The 19,255-nt window shown below is 45.3% G+C and overlaps 1 protein-coding gene across 4 annotated transcripts in view; it reads left to right on the plus strand.

The window, feature by feature from the left end:
* The first annotated feature begins 1,604 nt into the window (after positions 1–1,604).
* TNKS1BP1 (tankyrase 1 binding protein 1) overlaps positions 1,605–19,255 on the plus strand; it is a 37,989-nt gene continuing 20,338 nt past the window's right edge. The window contains exons 1-7 of one of the 4 annotated variants that reach the window (XM_054972232.1): positions 1,614–1,688; positions 7,470–7,586; positions 8,193–8,955; positions 9,758–9,830; positions 11,990–12,086; positions 13,356–13,441; positions 14,598–16,375. In XM_054972232.1, coding sequence (XP_054828207.1) covers positions 1,634–1,688; positions 7,470–7,586; positions 8,193–8,955; positions 9,758–9,830; positions 11,990–12,086; positions 13,356–13,441; positions 14,598–16,375 — 2,969 coding nt within the window. In that variant the 5' untranslated portion in view covers positions 1,614–1,633. Of the gene's footprint in view, positions 1,689–7,444; positions 7,587–8,192; positions 8,956–9,757; positions 9,831–11,989; positions 13,442–14,597; positions 16,376–19,255 lie in introns of all 4 variants that reach the window. The other 3 variants (XM_054972231.1, XM_054972229.1, XM_054972230.1) reach the window with 3 other exon arrangements.

A 19,255-nucleotide genomic window follows, 5' to 3' on the forward strand; every position in this document is an offset into this window, starting at 1 on the left:
AATATTACTCCCATTCTGCAGTCACTCCATGGGCTACCTATCAGTTACCATGTTTAATTCAAGGTATTGGCGATCACATACAAAGCTGTTCACAGCCTAGGCCCAGCATATCTATGGGACTGCCTCTCTCCCTATGTTCCACCATGGCAGCTTTGCTCATCTGAAAAGGGCTTTCTGCAGGTGCCACCTTACACATGGGCAAAATGAACAGTTCCCGGCACATGTGCATTCTCTGTGGTGGCCTATCTGAAGATATTAGGAAAGCTCCCACTCTCCTGGATTTCTGCAAGCTATGCAAAACTGAATTATTCAAGAGCACTTTTTACTCAGGAGGGCTGTTCTGTAAGGTAGTTGTCTCAAAGAGATGCATCAGTAAAAAGAAAGGGGCCACTAACTTTACGACTATATGCTGCCTACTATGTACTATCTGTTGCTTTAAGTATGATCCTACTGGGTATTTTTATGTTTTATGTTCCCCAATGTTTAATATGTCAGTCTTAAAAAAAGTAAAGGAGCCCCATGGCGCAGAGTGGTGAGCTGCAGTACAGCAGCCCAAGCTCTGCTCACGAGTCCAACCTGAGTTCGATCCTGGCAAAAGCTGGGCTCAGGTAGCCGGCTCAAGGTTGACTCAGCTTTCCAGCCTTCTGAGGTCAGCAAAATAAGTACCCAGTTTCCAGGGGGTAAAATGTAGATGACCGGGGAAGGCAATGGCAAACCTCCCCATAAAAAGTCTGCCAAGCAAATGTCATGTGATATCCCCCCATGGGTCAGTGCTTGCACAGGGGACTACCTTTACCTTTATGTGAGTCTTAGAATTGCTTATACTCTGTTCCAGCATTTCCTCAGCTCTGTATTAGATTTATGCTGGTTTTAAATTTTTGCTAATTTGTATTTACATATTCTATTACATTGTTTATTGAAACGTCCTTGAAATTGACTGTACTAACTCACACTGCGTAATCTGTCTTGAGTATCAGTGAGAAGGGAGGATTATAAATAATACAAAATAAACAAACATATGTATCTAACCAAAGGAACTTTGACTCTCGAAAGCTCATCCCCTGGAAATCTAGTTTGTCTTTAAGGAGCAACAGGAACGAATCTTGCTCACCTAATAAAACAAGCGCTTCGCGGCAGACCCGCCTCTAAAATCTATCATGAGAAGAGGGTTTCCCGGTCACCTTGCACCCCGTGAGCATATGGGGGAAACGTTGGGCTGGAATTAATTAACTGCGAGTTTGCAATGCCGGTGGTTGACGGGCAGGGCTCCGTGATTACTTTGAACTCTTCTTTAGCAGCCGCAACCAAAAACCAATAGACATGAGACTAACGTATTGTCCCCTTAAAATCACATGGTTTCAAGCCACTTGCAATTTTGATGTGGCTGAGTTAACAATACAGATTACACGCCCCCCCCCCCCCAATAGGCGGAGGGCGCTCTACCCGCCAGCTTTTCCTTCGGTGCGAACCCGGCTTCCTCGGCTCTCTCGAGCGCCCCCTGACGCCTCCTCGCGGCAGCGGGCCTCGTGAACGCGACACGTGGGGGGGGGGAGGTGGTGGTGGACGGCTTCTCATTTGCATGGGCAATGAATATGCACCACAGTGGCGGGGCCAACCGGGCCTTGATTTGAATATGCACAGAGCGAGGCTCGGCCGCGCCTCGATCGGGCCGTGGATCTCCGAATCGGGTAAGGAGTCTTCGCAGCGGGCCGGGGAGTGGGAGCGGTTGTGTACTGTCGCTCCCCTTTCCCCAATGCAGTTGAGGTGTAGGCCACGCAATCCCGGAGCCGCCCGGGGGACTATGCGGGCGTTGAGGGGAGGGGGAGTCGTGCCGTGTTGGGAAGTGGCTGTCCAAGGGACTACCAAGGGTATCGAGGGGCATTTTAGGGGGCCTGGGAGAGGAGTTCCCGGAAGGGGGGGGGGGTGAGGTAGAGTACCCAAAAGCCATTAGATTTGGGAGCTTTGGAAAGGTGGGATATGAGGAAGGTCATTGCACTGAACGGAATGGGGCGGGGGAGGTCCGGGGAGGATTTGCCGTTTGTACCCCGAAATTGCCGCATAGATTGTATTAGGCCTAACCTGGGGATGCGACTGTAGAGGGAAGGGGTGGGGGCATGGCCTGTGTGGGAAGGTCAGTTAGAAACATATGGGACACACAGAAATGTTTAGAAATAGAAACTGAGTGGCCTTGTTTTGCTGGGCTGTCACTTGATCTGATTGTTGGCATCTAGCCCTACTGGGGCTGTTTCTTTCCTTTCTCCTTTCTGTTGATTAGTGTCGTCGGTGCCCCTTTAGTTGTTAGCTAGCACTTTATGGATCTGATCCCCACCCCTTTCTCTCTGCAATGCTGCCTCCTACCACTCCCTCTCTTTCTTGGCTGTGAGTCCATCTACACCCTACTTGGCAACACTTACTTACCTCCCTTTATCTTGCTAAACAGTAGTTTCTGTAAGCTGTGATCCTGACACACTATTTCTGACTACCATTCTCTTCTGTTCCAGCACAAAACTGTATATTTTTCTCTCTTCTTTTAAAGTCTTCCCTTCTTGCCTGTGAAGACCATGGTCTTTGTCAAGAACTCCCTACAGGCCTTAATAATACCGTGCTTCTGCCTTTTATGAAAGACTGATGGATGTCCCTTCAATATAATGAATTTGTTTGTATGTATGGGGTGGGGGTGGGGGATGTCGTTCCTTGACTCTTTCTGCTTGGATAATCAAATCAAGGACTGATAAATAGAATCAAATCTATGCTTCCTGGATTGTAACAGGCCGTTGGCTTTTCACCTGGGATATGCTGGTGTTTCTGTGTGCATATCTAAACCCAATTATCCACAGGCCATGCTTTGGCAGTGCTGAGATTTCCTTTGTATGTGTGCAAAGGTGCTAAAATGGCAAGGGACTGTCCTGGATGTGGGTAGTATCACAGCTGCTGTTACCTAATCTGCTAGGTTATAGGCCTACTATCATCCTAAATTTTTTTAGGTTTGCCCTCCCTACTCAATTGAGTCTCAGTTCTCCCCCCACTCCTCTGTGGCCTTGTAGATGTCCCTTTAGCTGTGAGACAAATTGCAAGGACATGAGTACTTTCAGATAACAATATCTCTAAAAAAATTGCTGAAACTATATAAATACGAGCCTGATTCAGTGCTAGTTGTGTAGCATGTCTCCATACAATGAATCATCTTCTGAAATAATAGAATTACTGCAGAGGGAAATTCACCTGCCTACCCCTTTCCGCTTAAGTGGTCATTGTTGCTGATGTTTCCCAGGAAGAAGGCAAAAATGAGGTGCAATTGACAAGGGGATTGTCAGTTAACAAAACTTTCCTCTCTTCACTGTTGCATTGGGTCCCATCTCACCTTGAAAGCAAAATAATGAGATGAAATTGCCAATTTCTCCTCAAGTTTTTGTTTTTGAATTGAGAGGGGAGAGCTGTCTGCAGAGGTGAAAGCAGGAAAGCCTCATTAACTTGATCCTTTTTTTATCACATGTAGTTTGTTTACACTAGTACTGGAAGGGCATAAATTCTGTTTGATATAATTTAAAATATTTTAAAAAAATAAAATAGAAAAATGTTACCTCTGCAGCTCCCTACAATTTGAAGGCAAAAATTAAGTAAACGTTACAAAGATATAGTCAATTTCATCTCCTCCATATTTGTTTGCATGAATCTCTAGTACCCTGGCAGTAGTTTCTACTCCAGGAGTTGTAACAGAGAGATAGCATTTTAGAATGGATGTGATGGAAGTGCAGCCAAATAATGGAGACACGTGGATTTGAGGTTATATATTCCAACTAGGTAAGGCCATAGTTCTGCTTCAGTGAGAGAACTGTGCTACAATTTTCACAGATCTGAAAAGGACTACAAACTGGCATTTTTTTTTAAAAAAAAGGGGGAAAATGACTTCTGTTAAAATGGGAATGCACAGGTTTGGGAGAAATGTTATTTGTATTCTCAGGAATAAATGTGAGTGATACAGATTAAAATGCTAGTGTGGAAGTACTATTCATATGTGGCATTTGTTGGATTCTTTTCTTCTTAGGGAATAGCTCAAGAGGAATCAAATGGAGTTAATACCCACCTCACTTGGGCGTTTGTAGGTAGCATGCTGTGTGTACATGTTGGGAGGCTGGTAGCTGATGTTTAGTAATGGTATCAGCAAGGTCTGAATGATGTGTATAGCTTCCTCTTCAAACAACGAAAAAAAAGGAGGGGGTGAGAGGGAAGCCCCTGCAGACTCAACCCAAACAAGGCTGGGGAAAATACAAGGTCAAGTTACAAACTAAAATAAAAATATAGCTTCCTCTTCTTCCGTCATTCACTTTGTACAAGAAGTATTGCTGAATGTCTTAGAGGAGATAGAGTTGCTTTGAAGAGGAGCCCCTGTAAATTATCTTGCTTATGCCCCTTTGGGCATTCTGTCATCTTGCTGTTTCTTGGCTCAGTCTTTGCCCTTGCAGACTCCTGCATGCACCTTTTGGCGTCTTTGAGTCTGAAATTTCTTCCTCCCACTTCTTTTCTTTCCATCTGTTCATCCCCTGATCTTTCATTAGCAGATCCCTATTATAGTTCTTTTGAGTGGCATCTCTCCTGAGGCGTACCAAGGCATAATTCTCCAGATCTCAACAAACTCAAACTCTAAAATGAATCTTTTTTCATGTATCAAGAAGTCCCTCTGTACAGTTTCCTGCTGTACAAATGTTATTGGGGAGAGTGGTGGATTTAGCTCTGTGGAATCTAGTTTCAAATACTGGCTTAGCTATGAACTCACTAGATGGCCTTGATGGTCATTATCTCTCAGCCTCAATTCCCCACCTGTAGTGTGGGAACAATATTGCTTCTACTTTACAAGCTGGAGGTTGAAAGATGTGCATTGCTGTAGAAGTGACAAATAACATCGTTTTCACTTTATTTATTTTTTTGGGTTCTTGGCTCTCTGAACCTGCCTGTCTTCTTTATCTCCTGTTGCCTCACTCTTCATCTATGAGAATTGCTTTTCTGCATATCTCTGTTTCATCATTGTAGCCTGAGGCTCATTTTTTTAAAAAAATATATGCTTCCTTTTGCCTAACAGTTTCAAATTATGTTCACTGCTTTCCACATGAGCTTCATTATATCATTACAAAACATCAGATACCACCTAGGTATGCATGTCCCTGTTAGGAGTGGCATGCTTTGGTAGAAAATTGTTTATTTATTTATTTGATTTATACCCCGCCCTTCCTGCAACTTATAGCTTTGTAGCAGCAGCCCAACTAGATCTTACATCTGAGAGAATGCTTATCATTAAGAAAATAATTAGCTTGATGCTTTATGGGCCTTGCAAACTAAAATTTTGATTGTATGTAAGGAATGTTCCCCTCAGGGACCACTCACAAAATTAAGTATGATCTTCCCAAGATGAAAGTTCTGTTGCAATGAGTGTGCAAAAATTCACTCAATTTCAGGCTAATTTTTTGGTTATAACGTGATACCATTTCCTTTCCTTATATTATGCAGCTTGCTTCAAACTTAATTACTTTTCTGTAGTGATACTATTTCAGTGCAGAAGTATTCATTGAATAATGTGGCAAATGTATATTTTTCTATTTCACTACATATAAGTTCAATGAAACCAACATATATGCATATCACCCATGATGGTATATATACATGCTTTCTCATATATCGAAGTAATATTTATGAAGGATAATGCCATGTACAGAGTGGTCTTGACTAATAGTGAAATATGGTTTGTGCATTTGTATTTGAGACACTTTAGTAGAAAGAATGTTCTGTAGTACAGGTTGCACTATGATTCACCTCTAGGTGTGCAGTGTATTTTGTACCTCCCAAGTTCCACTGCCAATCTATTGTCACTAATTCTCAATCTGGAGAGGCTTTTCTTTAGTATTGTATATTTGGCTTCTGGTTTAATAGATTTTGATTGGGTTTCAGTGGTGTAACACATTGCTTTTAGAAGTCCAATCTTTCTGGCTTCTTCAGCCCTCCTCTTCCTTTCCTCACATTAGATGAGTTCTGTGCTTCTCTGAATTTTACAGTAGTAATTCTCCCAGGAAATCCTGAGCAGTATGCTACAAAAGGCGTTGAATCACAGTGCTCTGGCCTGTAGAACTCTTGGTAGGTTGGGCTGTTAGGGAAATAGGATAGATATGGAGGATGAAGAGGAAGGCAAATAAATGTGAGTGGACAGAAGGCAGCAGTATGTGAAGAAGTAAGTAAGGCAAAAATCAAGTCTGAGGTACTGATATGAGCAGCAGAAACTGGGTTTATTATTAGTGGCCTAGGAGCTGAGGACAAATGTATATGGCCTGTAGAAGTAAGCTAATAAAATGAGGGGCCTGAGTAGCAGAAACAGAGAGTGGTACTGCCTTTGGCTTCTGTCTGCTTTTGAATCTCCCTCAATGCAGAACTGGAGGAGAGAGGCTTGCTTGCCTCAGTTATAATGCAGCATAGAGATAGGGGTATGTTTTATAATCTTGTGGGCAGGGCCTTAATCTCAGCCCTTTGCTTGTTGTGTTGGATCCTTCAGTTAGGAGGAGAAGGGATTATTGTTGAGCTCGCCTATCTCCTCTTAGGGTTCTTTTCTGTTCCTAAATATTAGCTGCCAGTTGGAACAATCTGTGGGACATGCAATCCATGTAACTAAGATCCTGGCTGTTTTCTCCTCTTAGCCAGGGTTTGGCCCTCTCCTGAAATCTAGTGGGAGGCCATTGCCATAGTGATGGGAGCAGGCCCCAGCTTTACCTCATTGAATTCCAGTGGCTGCGCCAAGTGATTGAGAAATCGGGAGGGGGAGGTATTCCAGATGTTTACTCCCAATATATCTGGGTGGGAGCCTACACAGCTGGGACTGGGCAGAGCAGAAACTCTCCCTGTGCTGAAGTGGGTGGGGAAGAAGGGAAGGAGGAACTTGGAAAGAGAAGGGAGATTCTGACTGTAAAAGGCAAAATGGGAGTGTTATGACAAAGTGACAGAAGCTGACAAAAGAAATGAGGCAGCATAAGAGAGGAAGAAGCAGATTTGGTACGAGAAGGAAGGAGAGCATATTGGCAGGGAAGGACAGGGTTTTTTAACAAAGGTGGAACTGGAGGCAGAACTGTGCATCATAGGACGATAGCATAGGCTAGAAATTCCAAGTTTTATAGTTTGTTTCTCATCCTTCAGTGTGAGTCATGGCCTGGATGCTTGTGGGAGACCCGCTCCCTTCATCCTTGTCCCAGCCTGCCCTGGGAGTGGCTTAACATGAAACTTTGTGTGTGCACACAAGAGAAAGAAATGGCTCTCTATGTTCAGGCTGTTTCCTGGTTAGGATCCACTGTAGAAAGCAAGAGAAAATGTTGGGGAACATTGGCAATCTGTGGTGTGTGTAGGGGGTGATCATTCGGTATTCTTTCACAAGTGTCTGCAAACTGCTTTAATTCCTTTTCTTTTATCCCAGAGACTGATGTATGTGCTGCTTTCAGAGTTCCAGCCTGGTGATGTGATGGACTCTAAGCCCCAGTCACTGTGCTCCCCAGTCCCTTGTGCAGCTACTAACGGCCGGAGTGGAGCCAAACAACTGTCAAGTAGCCCTGACACAGGTACAGCTTGAGAAGTCTGCATTTTACTGGCACAAAGCTATGAGTTGCAAAGTGTGTATGGATTAAGATGATATGGCAAACTTATAGAGGCCCTGATATTTTTGTTTAGATTAAGAAGGGTGGTCCAGCAAAAATAAAAGCCAAACTCTATGTTCCGCAGAATTACATGGTACAGGAAGGATGACATGGGAATAGGATGCAGGGCTTTGAACAACCAGAATCTGTATGGTTTAGGGGTTATAGTGTTAGACTAGGACTTAGGAGACCTGGGTTCAAATCCTTAGTTAGCCATGAAACTCATTGGGTGATGCTGGGCTAGGTACAGACTTTCAGCCTAACCTACCATTAAGGATAAGGACCATGTTTGCTGCCCTGACCTTTATAGAAGAAGGGTGGGATAAAAATGTGACAGGTAGACAGACAGGTAGAACCCAGGGAATGTATATTTGGGAAGGAGGCATTAGACAGGTAACTAAATTTAGGCCATTGGTAGTCATCTATCTTCCCAAAAGTGGTTTGGAGATGGAGGGCAGGGGTGTATCTGTAATACAAAGCTGACTGTGTTTAGATGGTGGATAATCATCTTGGATTGCCTCTTTTCCTTAGGGGATGCCCGTCCGAAGCCCCCCGTGAAACCCAAGCCATGTGTGCTGCCAAAGCCCGCTGTGCCAATGAAACCCACCCCTGTGCTGCGTCAAGCCCTTTCTGAAGTCCCCTCTGCAGAAAAGATCAATTTGCTGGCAGGACCTAAGCCATATAGCAGTGGGGCTGGCAATTCTGTGAAGCGTCTCTCCTTCAGCCTCAAGTGCCCCCCAAAAGAAGCTACAAATGGGAAAGAGGTTTCACCTCCATTTTCTTTTGCTATCAAGCCATCTGCAGATGGGGAAGGTGCTGGGTCTGCAAAGCAATCCAGCGTTATAGAAGGAACTTCTGGGGAGGAATATAGAGAATCTTCCAGTGTACGCAAGTATTCTTTCCCATTCAAAGTAAAGCCAGTGCCAGTAGCAGCCAAGCCAGAACGTTTTCCTGGCACCACAGTGGAGGAGATCTTGGCCAAGATTGAGAAGCCCAACAAGGAAGGGCCAGAGAGCCCTGACAGGCCTCGGCTGGTACGCTCCTTCTTCAGCCAAGAGGGTGGCACAGCTGTTCACCTGGGGCCAAAGGGTTATACTGCATTTCGGAGATACTCAAGTGGAGGGGAAGGGGGTGAAATACAGTTGGAGGCTCCTGTATACAGGGCTTCTCATGAAGAGAGCAGATTGTCAAGGAATGAGGAGGAAGCTACAAGTTCAAATGATCAGCACGTGCCTGGATCTGGGCAGCCAGCAACAGCAACAGAAAGAGACTTGAGTTTCCATTCTAGAGACAGGTAAGGTCCAGATGTTCACAGTAGAGCATCCTAAATAATTTGGAAGATTGCCTTGTTTAATACCGTGTTAAGTCATTCTAATGTCAGTTGCTGAAATGGGATACAGAAGAGCAAATCTTCTAGCCCTCGAGTGCCAAGGGATGTGAAGGTAATTAACTTCAGGATGGTCTGTCACCAATTCTTCTTTGGTTCGTTTTTGGACACAGCACTCTTGGAGCTAAAATTACTTTTGTGGTCAAGAATGACAACTATCACAAGTTAAGGCTGCAAGTCTATGGCTACTTATATGGGAATAAGTCCCATTCAACTTAGTGGGACTTGTTTCTGAGTAAGCATGCTGAGGTTTGATCTTGGCAATTGTAAGTTTGGAGAAACCCCAACTGCCTTCAGTTCTAGGATAGCCTTATAAGTTCTGGCTACCCTCAAATCTTTACTGCAGGAAAGCAAAGTGCCTGACAGTGGGAACAGCCTTGGATGGGTTGCACTGTGGCCTGAGAGTCTTGGCATTTCTTACATGCTGTGCATTCAGTGTAGCCAGTTCATTTGAGTCCTGGAAATGATTCTTCCAGCCTTTTTGTCAATTATATGTGCATCAGGTAGAAAACCAAGGTGGGTCTCAGATTAACCTATTGTGCATGGTTATTATGAGAAATAAAGGGGCTATGAGCTCCTTGGAAGAAGGGCAGGATAAAAAAAATCAATGGAATGAAACTTTCATGACAGTTAACAATATTTCCTTTTGGTTGTCTTCATTAATAGCCAGTTTGGTCTCCTGAAGATAGTGTCCTTTCCTTTCTTTCAGCAGCTCCAGCCCACCTAGCATGAGCTGTGATGGAGGCCAACCTGGACTTCGCAGTCCACCATCTCCTCCTGGCGTGAGTTATCTGCAACACGGCAATTCCTCCGCTGGGCTCTCTCCTTCCTGGCTTTCCTCTGTCTCAGGGGTAGCTGCCACCTCTCTCCTTCCGGGCTCCCTTTCTTTAGGGTGCGTGTCTTTTTCTTTCTCAGCTAATGCTTCTGCTCAAGAGGTGGTAACCCAAACAATCAATGGACCATCATGCACCACGGCTGGGTCTCTCAGGTCAAGCTTGCTGTCCATTTTTCTGGCACAGAGTATGGCATTAGGCTTGTAAATATGGTGCATTGCCTTGGTGTTGGTGCTTGGGAATTTGAAATATTCAAGAGCACCTGGTAACTTTGATGGTGGCTCTTGGAGAATTAAAATTTTTCCAGCTCTAAATGGTACAGTGTCAAACCCCCCTCCCCCCTCCCCCGGGCATACTGCTTGCTAGTTGGCCATGGATGTTGTGTGTCTGCTTGAGTTGGTGCGTCTCAAAATTAAAAAAAAATGGGATGTTTATTTCCTTATGAAGATGTGGTGTCTAAGCCTGGTAACTTGGCTACTACTAGTGAGAGACAGATTTGCAGTACAGATTGGGGTTTGGATGCAGTATGTGAAAGTAGGCATATATAGAGAGAAATGCTAGAGTAGCACATGCCTCTTGGTTTCCAGTTTGATATGGGAAATCCATCAATCTCTGTCCATTTGCAGCCGAATGGAAACCTCATTGACTTTTTACATGAAATAGATAATAATGATTTGATGATTTGTGGACTAAGGAATTTGGATATAACAACAACAACAACATTCGATTTATATACCACCCTTCAGGACAACTTAATGCCCACTCAGAGTGGTTTACAAAGTATGCCATTATTATCCCCACAACAAACACCCTGTGAGGTGGGTGGGGCTGAGAGAGCTCCAGAGAACTGTGACTAGCCCAAGGTCACCCAGCTGGCTTCAAGTAGAGGAGTGGGGAATCAAACCCGGTTCTCCAGATTAGAGTCCCACACTCTTAACCACTACACCAAACTGAGAAAAATGAGAGCTTTTATTTTTAACAAGAGGAAATTTGAAAATATTAATATTAGTTGCGGAGAAAATTGGAAGCTTCTTTTAGTTTATATAGTTTTTTTTCTTCTTTCTATGTATATTTTCTGTTCTGTTTGTATGGTTTGTTATTGTTGTTTGTCTGATAGCTGATTCAATTTGGCTAGTTTTGGGGTTATTATATTTTTATATTTTGTCTTCTTTTTTGTTTCTTTTTTATAAAACTCTTAATAACCCCCCCCCCAAACCAGCAATGAATAGTTGGCATGATGTGGTTGGAGGAGCCAGGCATGGTTGGTGGCATACATTGCACATTTTACAGTGCATGGGCATTGCAGTACACCATCGTTGCTACACTTGTGCACTTGGCGTAGCTAACACCCCTGTGATAATCTCAGTATTGCCTAACTTTGGGGAGCTGAAAAATAGCTTAGCAGTGTGGAACCAAGGACAAAACTCAGCCCAGCTAAACAAGATAGTGGGAACCTTCATGAGGCTTGACAGAGCCTTGGACCTTTGCTGGAGGGTAGGGAGCAGCCATGACTCAGTACATACAGCACAGTGACCTAGCAAGTATGTGTAAGGCAGTTCCTAGCTGTGCTGGGCTGCTGGCCAAATCCCTTGGCAGGGAACGCACAGCTCCCTCTTCCTTCATAGAGATCAGGTAATGATTAACTCCCTTTGCCTCTCCCTGGGAGGAGGGGGTGAGCAAGGCCATTAGCCCACTAGGTGTGACCCGCCCTTCTTGGCTTTATTTTCAAGCTGGAGAAAGGCAAGGCTTAGGGTGGGGCACAAGATCTCGGTGTGACTGCAGCGTGTGGACTGACTTCTTCATCTGTTCTTTTCTCCTTCCGCTTCCTCTCTTTGCATTTCATTTCCTTCTGGATTTGGGAGAAAAGACTACAGTTGGCTGAGGGGAGGTCTTTCAAGGGGAACAGGCTGTATAGAAGAGCTGTTCAAAAAAGGGAAAACAGCCCACAGCGATTTAGGGGAAAGGGACAGGGTTAGAAGGAAACCTTTTTTATTCTGAAGAAAGCCTTTGGGGACAGAGAGGTTATACTTCTAGATTTAGTTGGGATCCATGGGAAGGTTGCAAGGAGGAAGGATAGTTTTTAACCTGTTCTTCCCTTGTTTCTGCAGGTCTCTGTTCCACAGGCCTCTCAACCCCTTGCCAAGCTCTCTTCTGGAGTCACCCCTGGGTCTCCTCAGGCCCCTGCTGAACCAGCCCAGCCCCCAGGTGCCCCACATCTTCCAGGAGATACCCACAGCACCCAAACTCAGCTTCCCCCAGGCTCTCCAGATGTTGTTAAACCCCTCAAATCTCCCACTGAGATATCTGATGGTCTCACCCAAGCTCCAGGTTCCCCTGTGGCCCTTGCAGACCCTTGTCCTCCAGGATCCCCCAGTGAGACTCTCTTGTCTCCATGCCTCCCTGGCCCTTCTGCAAAACATCCTGAAGGGTTACTTCTCCCTCTCCCTGGACCACCTCTCAGTGTGGCTCATGTTCCACCTCCTGATCACAGCCCAGAAATTCCCAGTTGTCTCTTGGGCATCTCTGAGTCACCTGGTTCCCCAAGCACACTTTCTGACTACTGTCTTGGTTCTGATCAACCTCCTGGCTCCCCTTCTCATGTACAAGAGTCCCTTTTGCTTTCCAGGAACCAAGATTCCCCCAAGAATCATACACAGGGATTTCCTCCTGAGGACAAGCCCCTCCACCTTTCTCAGCTGCCCTTGCGGCGTGCCTCAGAGGGTGTGCTGGAGCCACGAGGCAAAAAAGCCAAGGAGGAGCTGGGGGGATCTTTGGCTGCCCTTCCAAGAGGAGGGAACCCACCCTTAGAGCAGATTGCAGTGGGAGAGTCCAATTGGAGCTTGTCACAGTCTTTTGAATGGTCATTTCCTAACCGGACTCTTGAGTGTGGTGGGAGGAGACTGGGGTCTCCACCCAGGTCTCCCATTTTAGAGGCAGAGGACACAGGCCTCTTGGAGATAGAGATGGGTGGGAAGATCTCCAGTCCCAAAAGGTCTTATGAGGAGAGAAGTTCAGAGGGGCTGAACAGAAAAGAAGAGGAGTCTGAGGCTTATGGGAGCTCTCCGGGTTGCAGGGATTCCTGGAGTCAGGCTGTGGGGCAGCCAGAGTCCCCTTCTGCCCTTTTGCAGTTGCCTGCACCTGGAGGTCCTTCTGCTGGGAGAGAGGCTAGTAGTCCTGAGTTAAAGGGTCCCCTAATGGCAACAGTTGTTGGGTTTCAAGAGGAGAATGAGGGATTATTGCCTTTTGTTCCTACCCATGAGGAGGGGGCTTTGCAGGCAATGGAACCCATGCCAAGTTTAGAGCAGTCTGCCCCCCCTGCACAGCCTTGCATCTCATTCTCAGAGGATGCCCAGATGCACACAGCTGTGGCTAGCCGGGAGGATGACTATACTCTGGATCAGGCTCAGGAGAGCAAGACTGATGATGCCAACCCCCTGAGGGGGGTTGAACCTGACCCTAACTCTCACTGGTTAGATGAATTGCTGGCATCGCCTCCACCCAGCGCGGATGACACTAAGAGGAGAAGCATGCCCAAGTCGGATGACCCCATAGGACCAGAGGTAAAGGAACTTAACTTACTGAGGGTATGGGAAATTGGCTGAGGCCAACCAAAGGGAATGTAGGTAGAAGGTGCCACTGGGTTTTTCATGCCGTGCTTTTAGAACTGGCATTGAATGGGTTAAATGGATACAAAGGTGGGTGTGCATTCCTGCCTGGTTGGATAACAAGAGGCTGGGCTTGTCTCTGCAAGGGGCAGGTCTTTGTTTTAAGTGAGCCGCAAAGTGGTTAAACAGGTTGGATGGCTGTAGAGCGTGCAAGTGAGGAGGCTGAGCCAAAAGGTGCTGCCATATGGGATAATCCTCTTGCTCCTCCCAAGCCAACTGCTTCCCTCTTCAACTCTCACTTGCCCAATGTACATCAAAGATAGTTCTACCAGTTCTGTTGGACCTCTTAACCAGTAACGAGCTCTGGCTTGAGTTCCAGCTGACTCTGCCTAAGAATGAATGGTGGGATCCTTGGTTTGCTGGCCACGTTACAGTAACTTTTTATACATACAGAGAGAAACTTGGTTGCTCTGAGAACCAATTATAATCAGTTTATGGATGGTTATATGGGCTGTGCTGCTGAAGGCTAAGAAACCAGATGGGACAAATAGAGTTTTGGGAACTTGAGTTCTGTGTTCTGCTAACTACCTATTTCTCTCTTAACCATATAAACATGTTTTATTTACAAGCTTTTCATCCTCCTTGCCTTTTTCCAACAAGCTCCTATGTTTAGGGATCTATTTCATGTGGTTTTCTTATACTGAAAGCACTTCTGCATAGAAAAATAAGTGGAATAAGCATGTAATTCTATCCTGCAAGCCATGTAACTTGCTCCTTCTACACATACTTTCTGGTCTATTTACATTTGTGTAGGATTATTGCATATTATCTGTAAATGAGTTGATCATATTTTTCTTTCTGGATGTGCTTTCAGTAGAATGTGGCTCTTAGAAAATATATTCATATTCTTCTTTGAGTATATCTTTGTAGATTCAGGAATTGGAAAGACCCTGATGATACCTTAAGTTGCAAGTGTCCATTTCTTTATTCTTAATAACTTAGTCATATTGAGAGATGTGGGTGGAACAGTGGCATCTTTTTTCAATTCATCCCCCTCTAAATTTCTCCCTTTGCATGAGGTCTCCTCTTTATCTCACTTTCCTTTTATTAGGATCTCCTTGGATGGTCACGGAAGGACCTTTGCAGCGAGTTTGGCATTGGAGAGACTGGCCAAACCAGTACCTTTAGCATGGGATGGGCTGAAGATGCTGTCAGCAGCAAAGAAGAGTGGCCTGATGAGACAGAACAGGATCGAGAGTTTGGCACTGGAAAACGGGATTGGCTGAGCTCTTACAGTGCTGGTGACACTGACAGGCAGGATGTGAAATTTGCTACCAGCCCACAAGACTGGTCTGGTGGGACTCCATTGCTGGGTAATTCCAGCACAGGCCAAGAAGATTGGCTCACTGCCTATGGCAGCAGCTGTGCTGACCCGCAGATTAGGGAGTCTGATTGGAGCAGTAGGTATAGCATTGACTCTGCTGAATGTCAGAATACAGAGCCTTATGTGAGGAAGCCAGGCTGGCCCAGGCTCTGCACTGCTGCTGCTGCTGATCAGGAGAGTAGGGAGTTTGCCATGGGCAACACAGACTGGAACAGCCAGTATACTGTAAGTACTGCTGACAGGACTGACTGGCCCAGCACTGCTGAACCTGCCAGCTGTCTCGAATCAGAGACGAACACTAAGTCGTTAGATGTATCAGACAAATGCAGTCCTGCCAGTCATCAGGATACGCAGCTCAGTATCGGGCACAGTGATATTGATGTACCCTATCAAGAGGCTGCATTCAGTGCCCAGCAGGCAGCCTGGCATGGTGAAACCAATTTTGATGGAAGTGCCAATGAACTGCAAATTGGATTCAGTGCCCAGCAATTGGAGCAGCCCAGTGAATGCAGTGCCAACCATCCAGCATCTCAAGTGAACATCCAGCAGCATCCTCGGCCTGATGCATATGGTTTTAGTGATGCCAGTTGTCAAGAGTCTGAACTGAGTGCCAAACAGTCTGACTGGCCCACTAGATTTGACTTGGGGGTTGCCCAGTGCCAGAACAGTAAATTCAGTGTTGGGAAGCCAGATAGCATTGATGTATATGATGATAGCCAAACAGACTGGGAAAGAAAAGTGGGTATTGTAAGCAGAGGCAGCACCCCTGGGTTTGAGTCTGGTGATGCACAGTTCCGTGCTCAGAAGACAGTCTGGCCTGATGCCTACATCCTTGGTGAAACTGATCCACAAAGTAGTAACTTCTTGGCTGGCTCCAGAGACTGGGCCAAAGGCACCAATGTCTCAGGAACTGAACAGAAAAACCAATGCAGTCCTGCACGGAACAACCAAGGAGGTAGCTTTGATCCACTGGATATGTCAGATCTAAGAATGACCATAGATTTGGTGGAGATATCTGACAGCCTGATAGACCAGACTGAAGATTTAAGAACTGTGGCTGTGGATGAGCCTAGAGGAGTTGGAGAGGGGCAATCTGACTGGGCCCAAGATCTTTGCCTCAGAGATGTAAGCCTCTCTGGAGTCTTCACGTCAGAGAACACAGATGAACCTAGAAAACCTACAGAGAAGCAGCTTGATTGGTCCTCTGCCCTAGGCTTGGCAAGGTTATCTGCCTCCTCAGATGCAGGGCTGGTGAATCCAGAATTGTCAAGAGAACCTGGTGTAGGACAAGCAGATGTGCCCTATGGATCTGGCATTGGAAGCATGGATGTATGTGATGCAAGGTCCAAAGGTTTGGATGGGGCTGAAGAAGCAGGTCCAGTGGAGATGGATTGGACCAGTGAAAATCAGAGAGAGCATCAGGACCAAAGTTTTTGCTTAGGAACTACTGCTTTGAGTGGTGGTGAAATGCAGCATCCTGGAACAAGTAAAGATCCAAGAGATAGGTAAGAGCAACAGTGACCCTCTAATAAAGGTAGGAAGGGGAGAAACGTAGAGGTCAGTAATTTGGCAACAAAATCAGAATATCTGTTGGTTGTGTTCCTACATACATTTGTTGTTAACCAGTCTTTGTAAATCATCACTGAGTAGCAGCTTCCTCCTAATCTTTGCCAGTAACTGCAAGTTACTTGTTGCTTGTACTGGCAGTTAACATAAATGTTACTCTGTTGCAATCTGATGCCACTACAAACTCTAATTAAACAGAAATTTGTTAGTATTGTGTATGAAACTGCTTGTCTGCTGTCCATCTCTTGTGTGCAGTGCTTGATTGAATACTTCCCAGTTTGATTGAGTTCCTGTTTGCTGTGACTTCCAAATGCAGGCACCTTTGCTAAGAGGACTTTATTTTCCCTGTACAAACTGGGATTCTAAATCTCTGTTTAATCCCACTTTAGGATCCTGGCTTGTGGATGGGGAAGCGAACTCCCATTTGTTGGTGGCAAAGCGGAGCTTAAGCAAACCATTAAGTGTTCTGTCAAGCTGTGTGTGTGAGAGGAGAGGAGAAGAGTAAGGCAAGCATGTGAGCAGAGCAAACAAGCTGTGCTTGTGTACGAGGCTGATGAACTGCCATTCAATTTGATAGCTGTGACATATGATTGCAGCTTCCATGTGTCTGTGGTGCACAGCTAATGAAACAGCTCTTGCAGCCCCTCCTTAAAGTCTGAAAACTTGGAGGAATTTGGGTTAGGCAGCAGTCACAGTGCTGCACTGTAGAGACAACCCAAGGCTATGGCAGCAGCTCTTCTGGCTCTCGTCCTTCCTTTTGCCTTAAAGCAGAGGGAAGGGAGGTAGCCAGGTATGCCTTCAGTGTGGGACAGGCATATGTGTGCCTCCTTTCTGCTAGGAGGAAGAGCAGCAGAGGCCACATGTGCACTTGTTATTGTTTCCCTAATGGGAATACTCAGTGGTAGTCCATTGCTTCCCTCCAGTCTGGTTCAGAGAGAGTATGCAGATACAGTTTTGCACTGCTGTCTCTTCCCGACTGAAGAAAGACAGTGGCTGCTGCAGAACAAGTTTATAGGCAGTAGCAATGGAATGGCATCTGGTCACCTGGAAGTTTTCCTTGTTTCTTTTAGTCTAACTTGTCTCAGAGGGTTGTTGGGAGGAAATGATGGATGGGAAAATCATGTATGCCACCTTAGAAAAAGGGCAGGATAAAAATGTAATGTGACCAGGCTAGTGCCTGCTCACAAAGCTATCTTTCATCTTGGCCCCCTTTTTTCTTGTATGATTAATTTCCCATGCATGTCAAGTGTTTTGGATGGGTATATGCCATATTCAGTGAGTTGGAGAACAAGGAGACTGGTTTTCTTTTGTGTTGCATCCCTTTACAGTTGTCTTGCTTCAGCAACATGCTGTACTAGCAGGCTCCATGTCCTGTCCTCAGCATCTGCCTGATCATTCAATCTGCTCTGAAGTTGATTCCTCCTGTTATGTTCTTGTGTCCTTTTGTGATAAGTGCAGGAGGAAATAGTAGTTGATCAAGGTCTCTTTCCTGTAGTGTATTCTGCAAATCTCCTTCAATGGGATATATGGGTCTTCTTATCTAAGCCTTTAGTAGATGACTAGTATTGCTTTGTAGTGATGATACTTGCTCTTGAGAGTCAGCATTTTCCTTTGGGGTAAGTAGAGAACTATCTACAACCTATGTTGATGGTGTTGTGTCTCCAATTTGTTCCTGGTTCTTCATCTGCTAACTTGAAGTTTATAATGTTTCCTGCAATTTCACTGGTCCTTCAGATCCATTCAATTGAGCTGCAGATTGGGAGAATCATTTCAGAAGGATTCCTCATTAGGCAACATGCTTGATTTCCATAAACTGAGTTAGTATTTCTAACCCTTGATCTTCATGCAACCTTGACTTTCTTGATGATTATCGGTTTTGTCTTGACATCACATTGGCTTGCGTAAGAGGAAAAGAATAAGGAGGCAAGCAAATCTCCCTGTTCCATTATCACACTGAGTATCAGTCAAAGTATTCTTTCAAGCCAGATATTTTCAAATTGCAGCGTTCACACCTGTATTGTGCAGAATGGAACAATTGGTTGGGCCCCAGGGACAATAGAAAATCTTGCCAAACCCCAGCATGATATAGTCCTACAGCTGCTTTTGATGTGGACCTTTGTTAGCTTTGGTCTATGAACAGTAGGAAGGCTGGCTTACACATCCCCTCAGCACAGACATGATGCAGCTGGGATACTCGAAGAAAGATTCCTCTGTTGGGATGTAAAGTACCATTGCTCTAGGGCAATAAACTCCTCCCTTGAGAGCATGTTGTTCATATTTCTCCTGTGGCAATACTTATCCAACCTCTTGGCTTCTCTTTAGGGACCTGGAGAGGAGCAGGTGGGATGGGTTAAGGATTGTGTTGATAAAGAAGTGGCACACTCTTGTATAGGGAGGGACAGATTTCCTTATAGAGTGGGTAGGTGTTGGTCTGCCAAAGTAAGTGGAAGAGAAGTATCTTGCCTGGCGGCTCTCAAACCTGGGACTACACTTGTGCTGCTACTGCTGAGGAAATTAAACAGGGCAGCAGTTTGCTTCAGGCATACAGCAAAGGAAGAAAAGCAGGTTACAAACACACCTGCTCTCTTCTCTCTCCCCTCCAAACTGAAAATTACTCTTTTTACATACAGTATATGCTGTATCGCTTCCTATAGGCTATAATCTGCTTCTCCCCCTTTTCAAATATACTTCTGGTTAAGAGAGCTGTAGTCCATGGAAACTTGTGCTTCATGAATCAGTTACTTTTTAAGGAGCCACAAGACTCCTTTTTGTGGCAACAGACTAGCACAGCTATCCAACAGGAATAAGAAATACTTCCG

The sequence above is a fragment of the Eublepharis macularius genome, chromosome 2 (assembly GCF_028583425.1).
Source record: "Eublepharis macularius isolate TG4126 chromosome 2, MPM_Emac_v1.0, whole genome shotgun sequence".
Classification (NCBI taxonomy): Eukaryota; Metazoa; Chordata; class Lepidosauria; order Squamata; family Eublepharidae; genus Eublepharis; species Eublepharis macularius.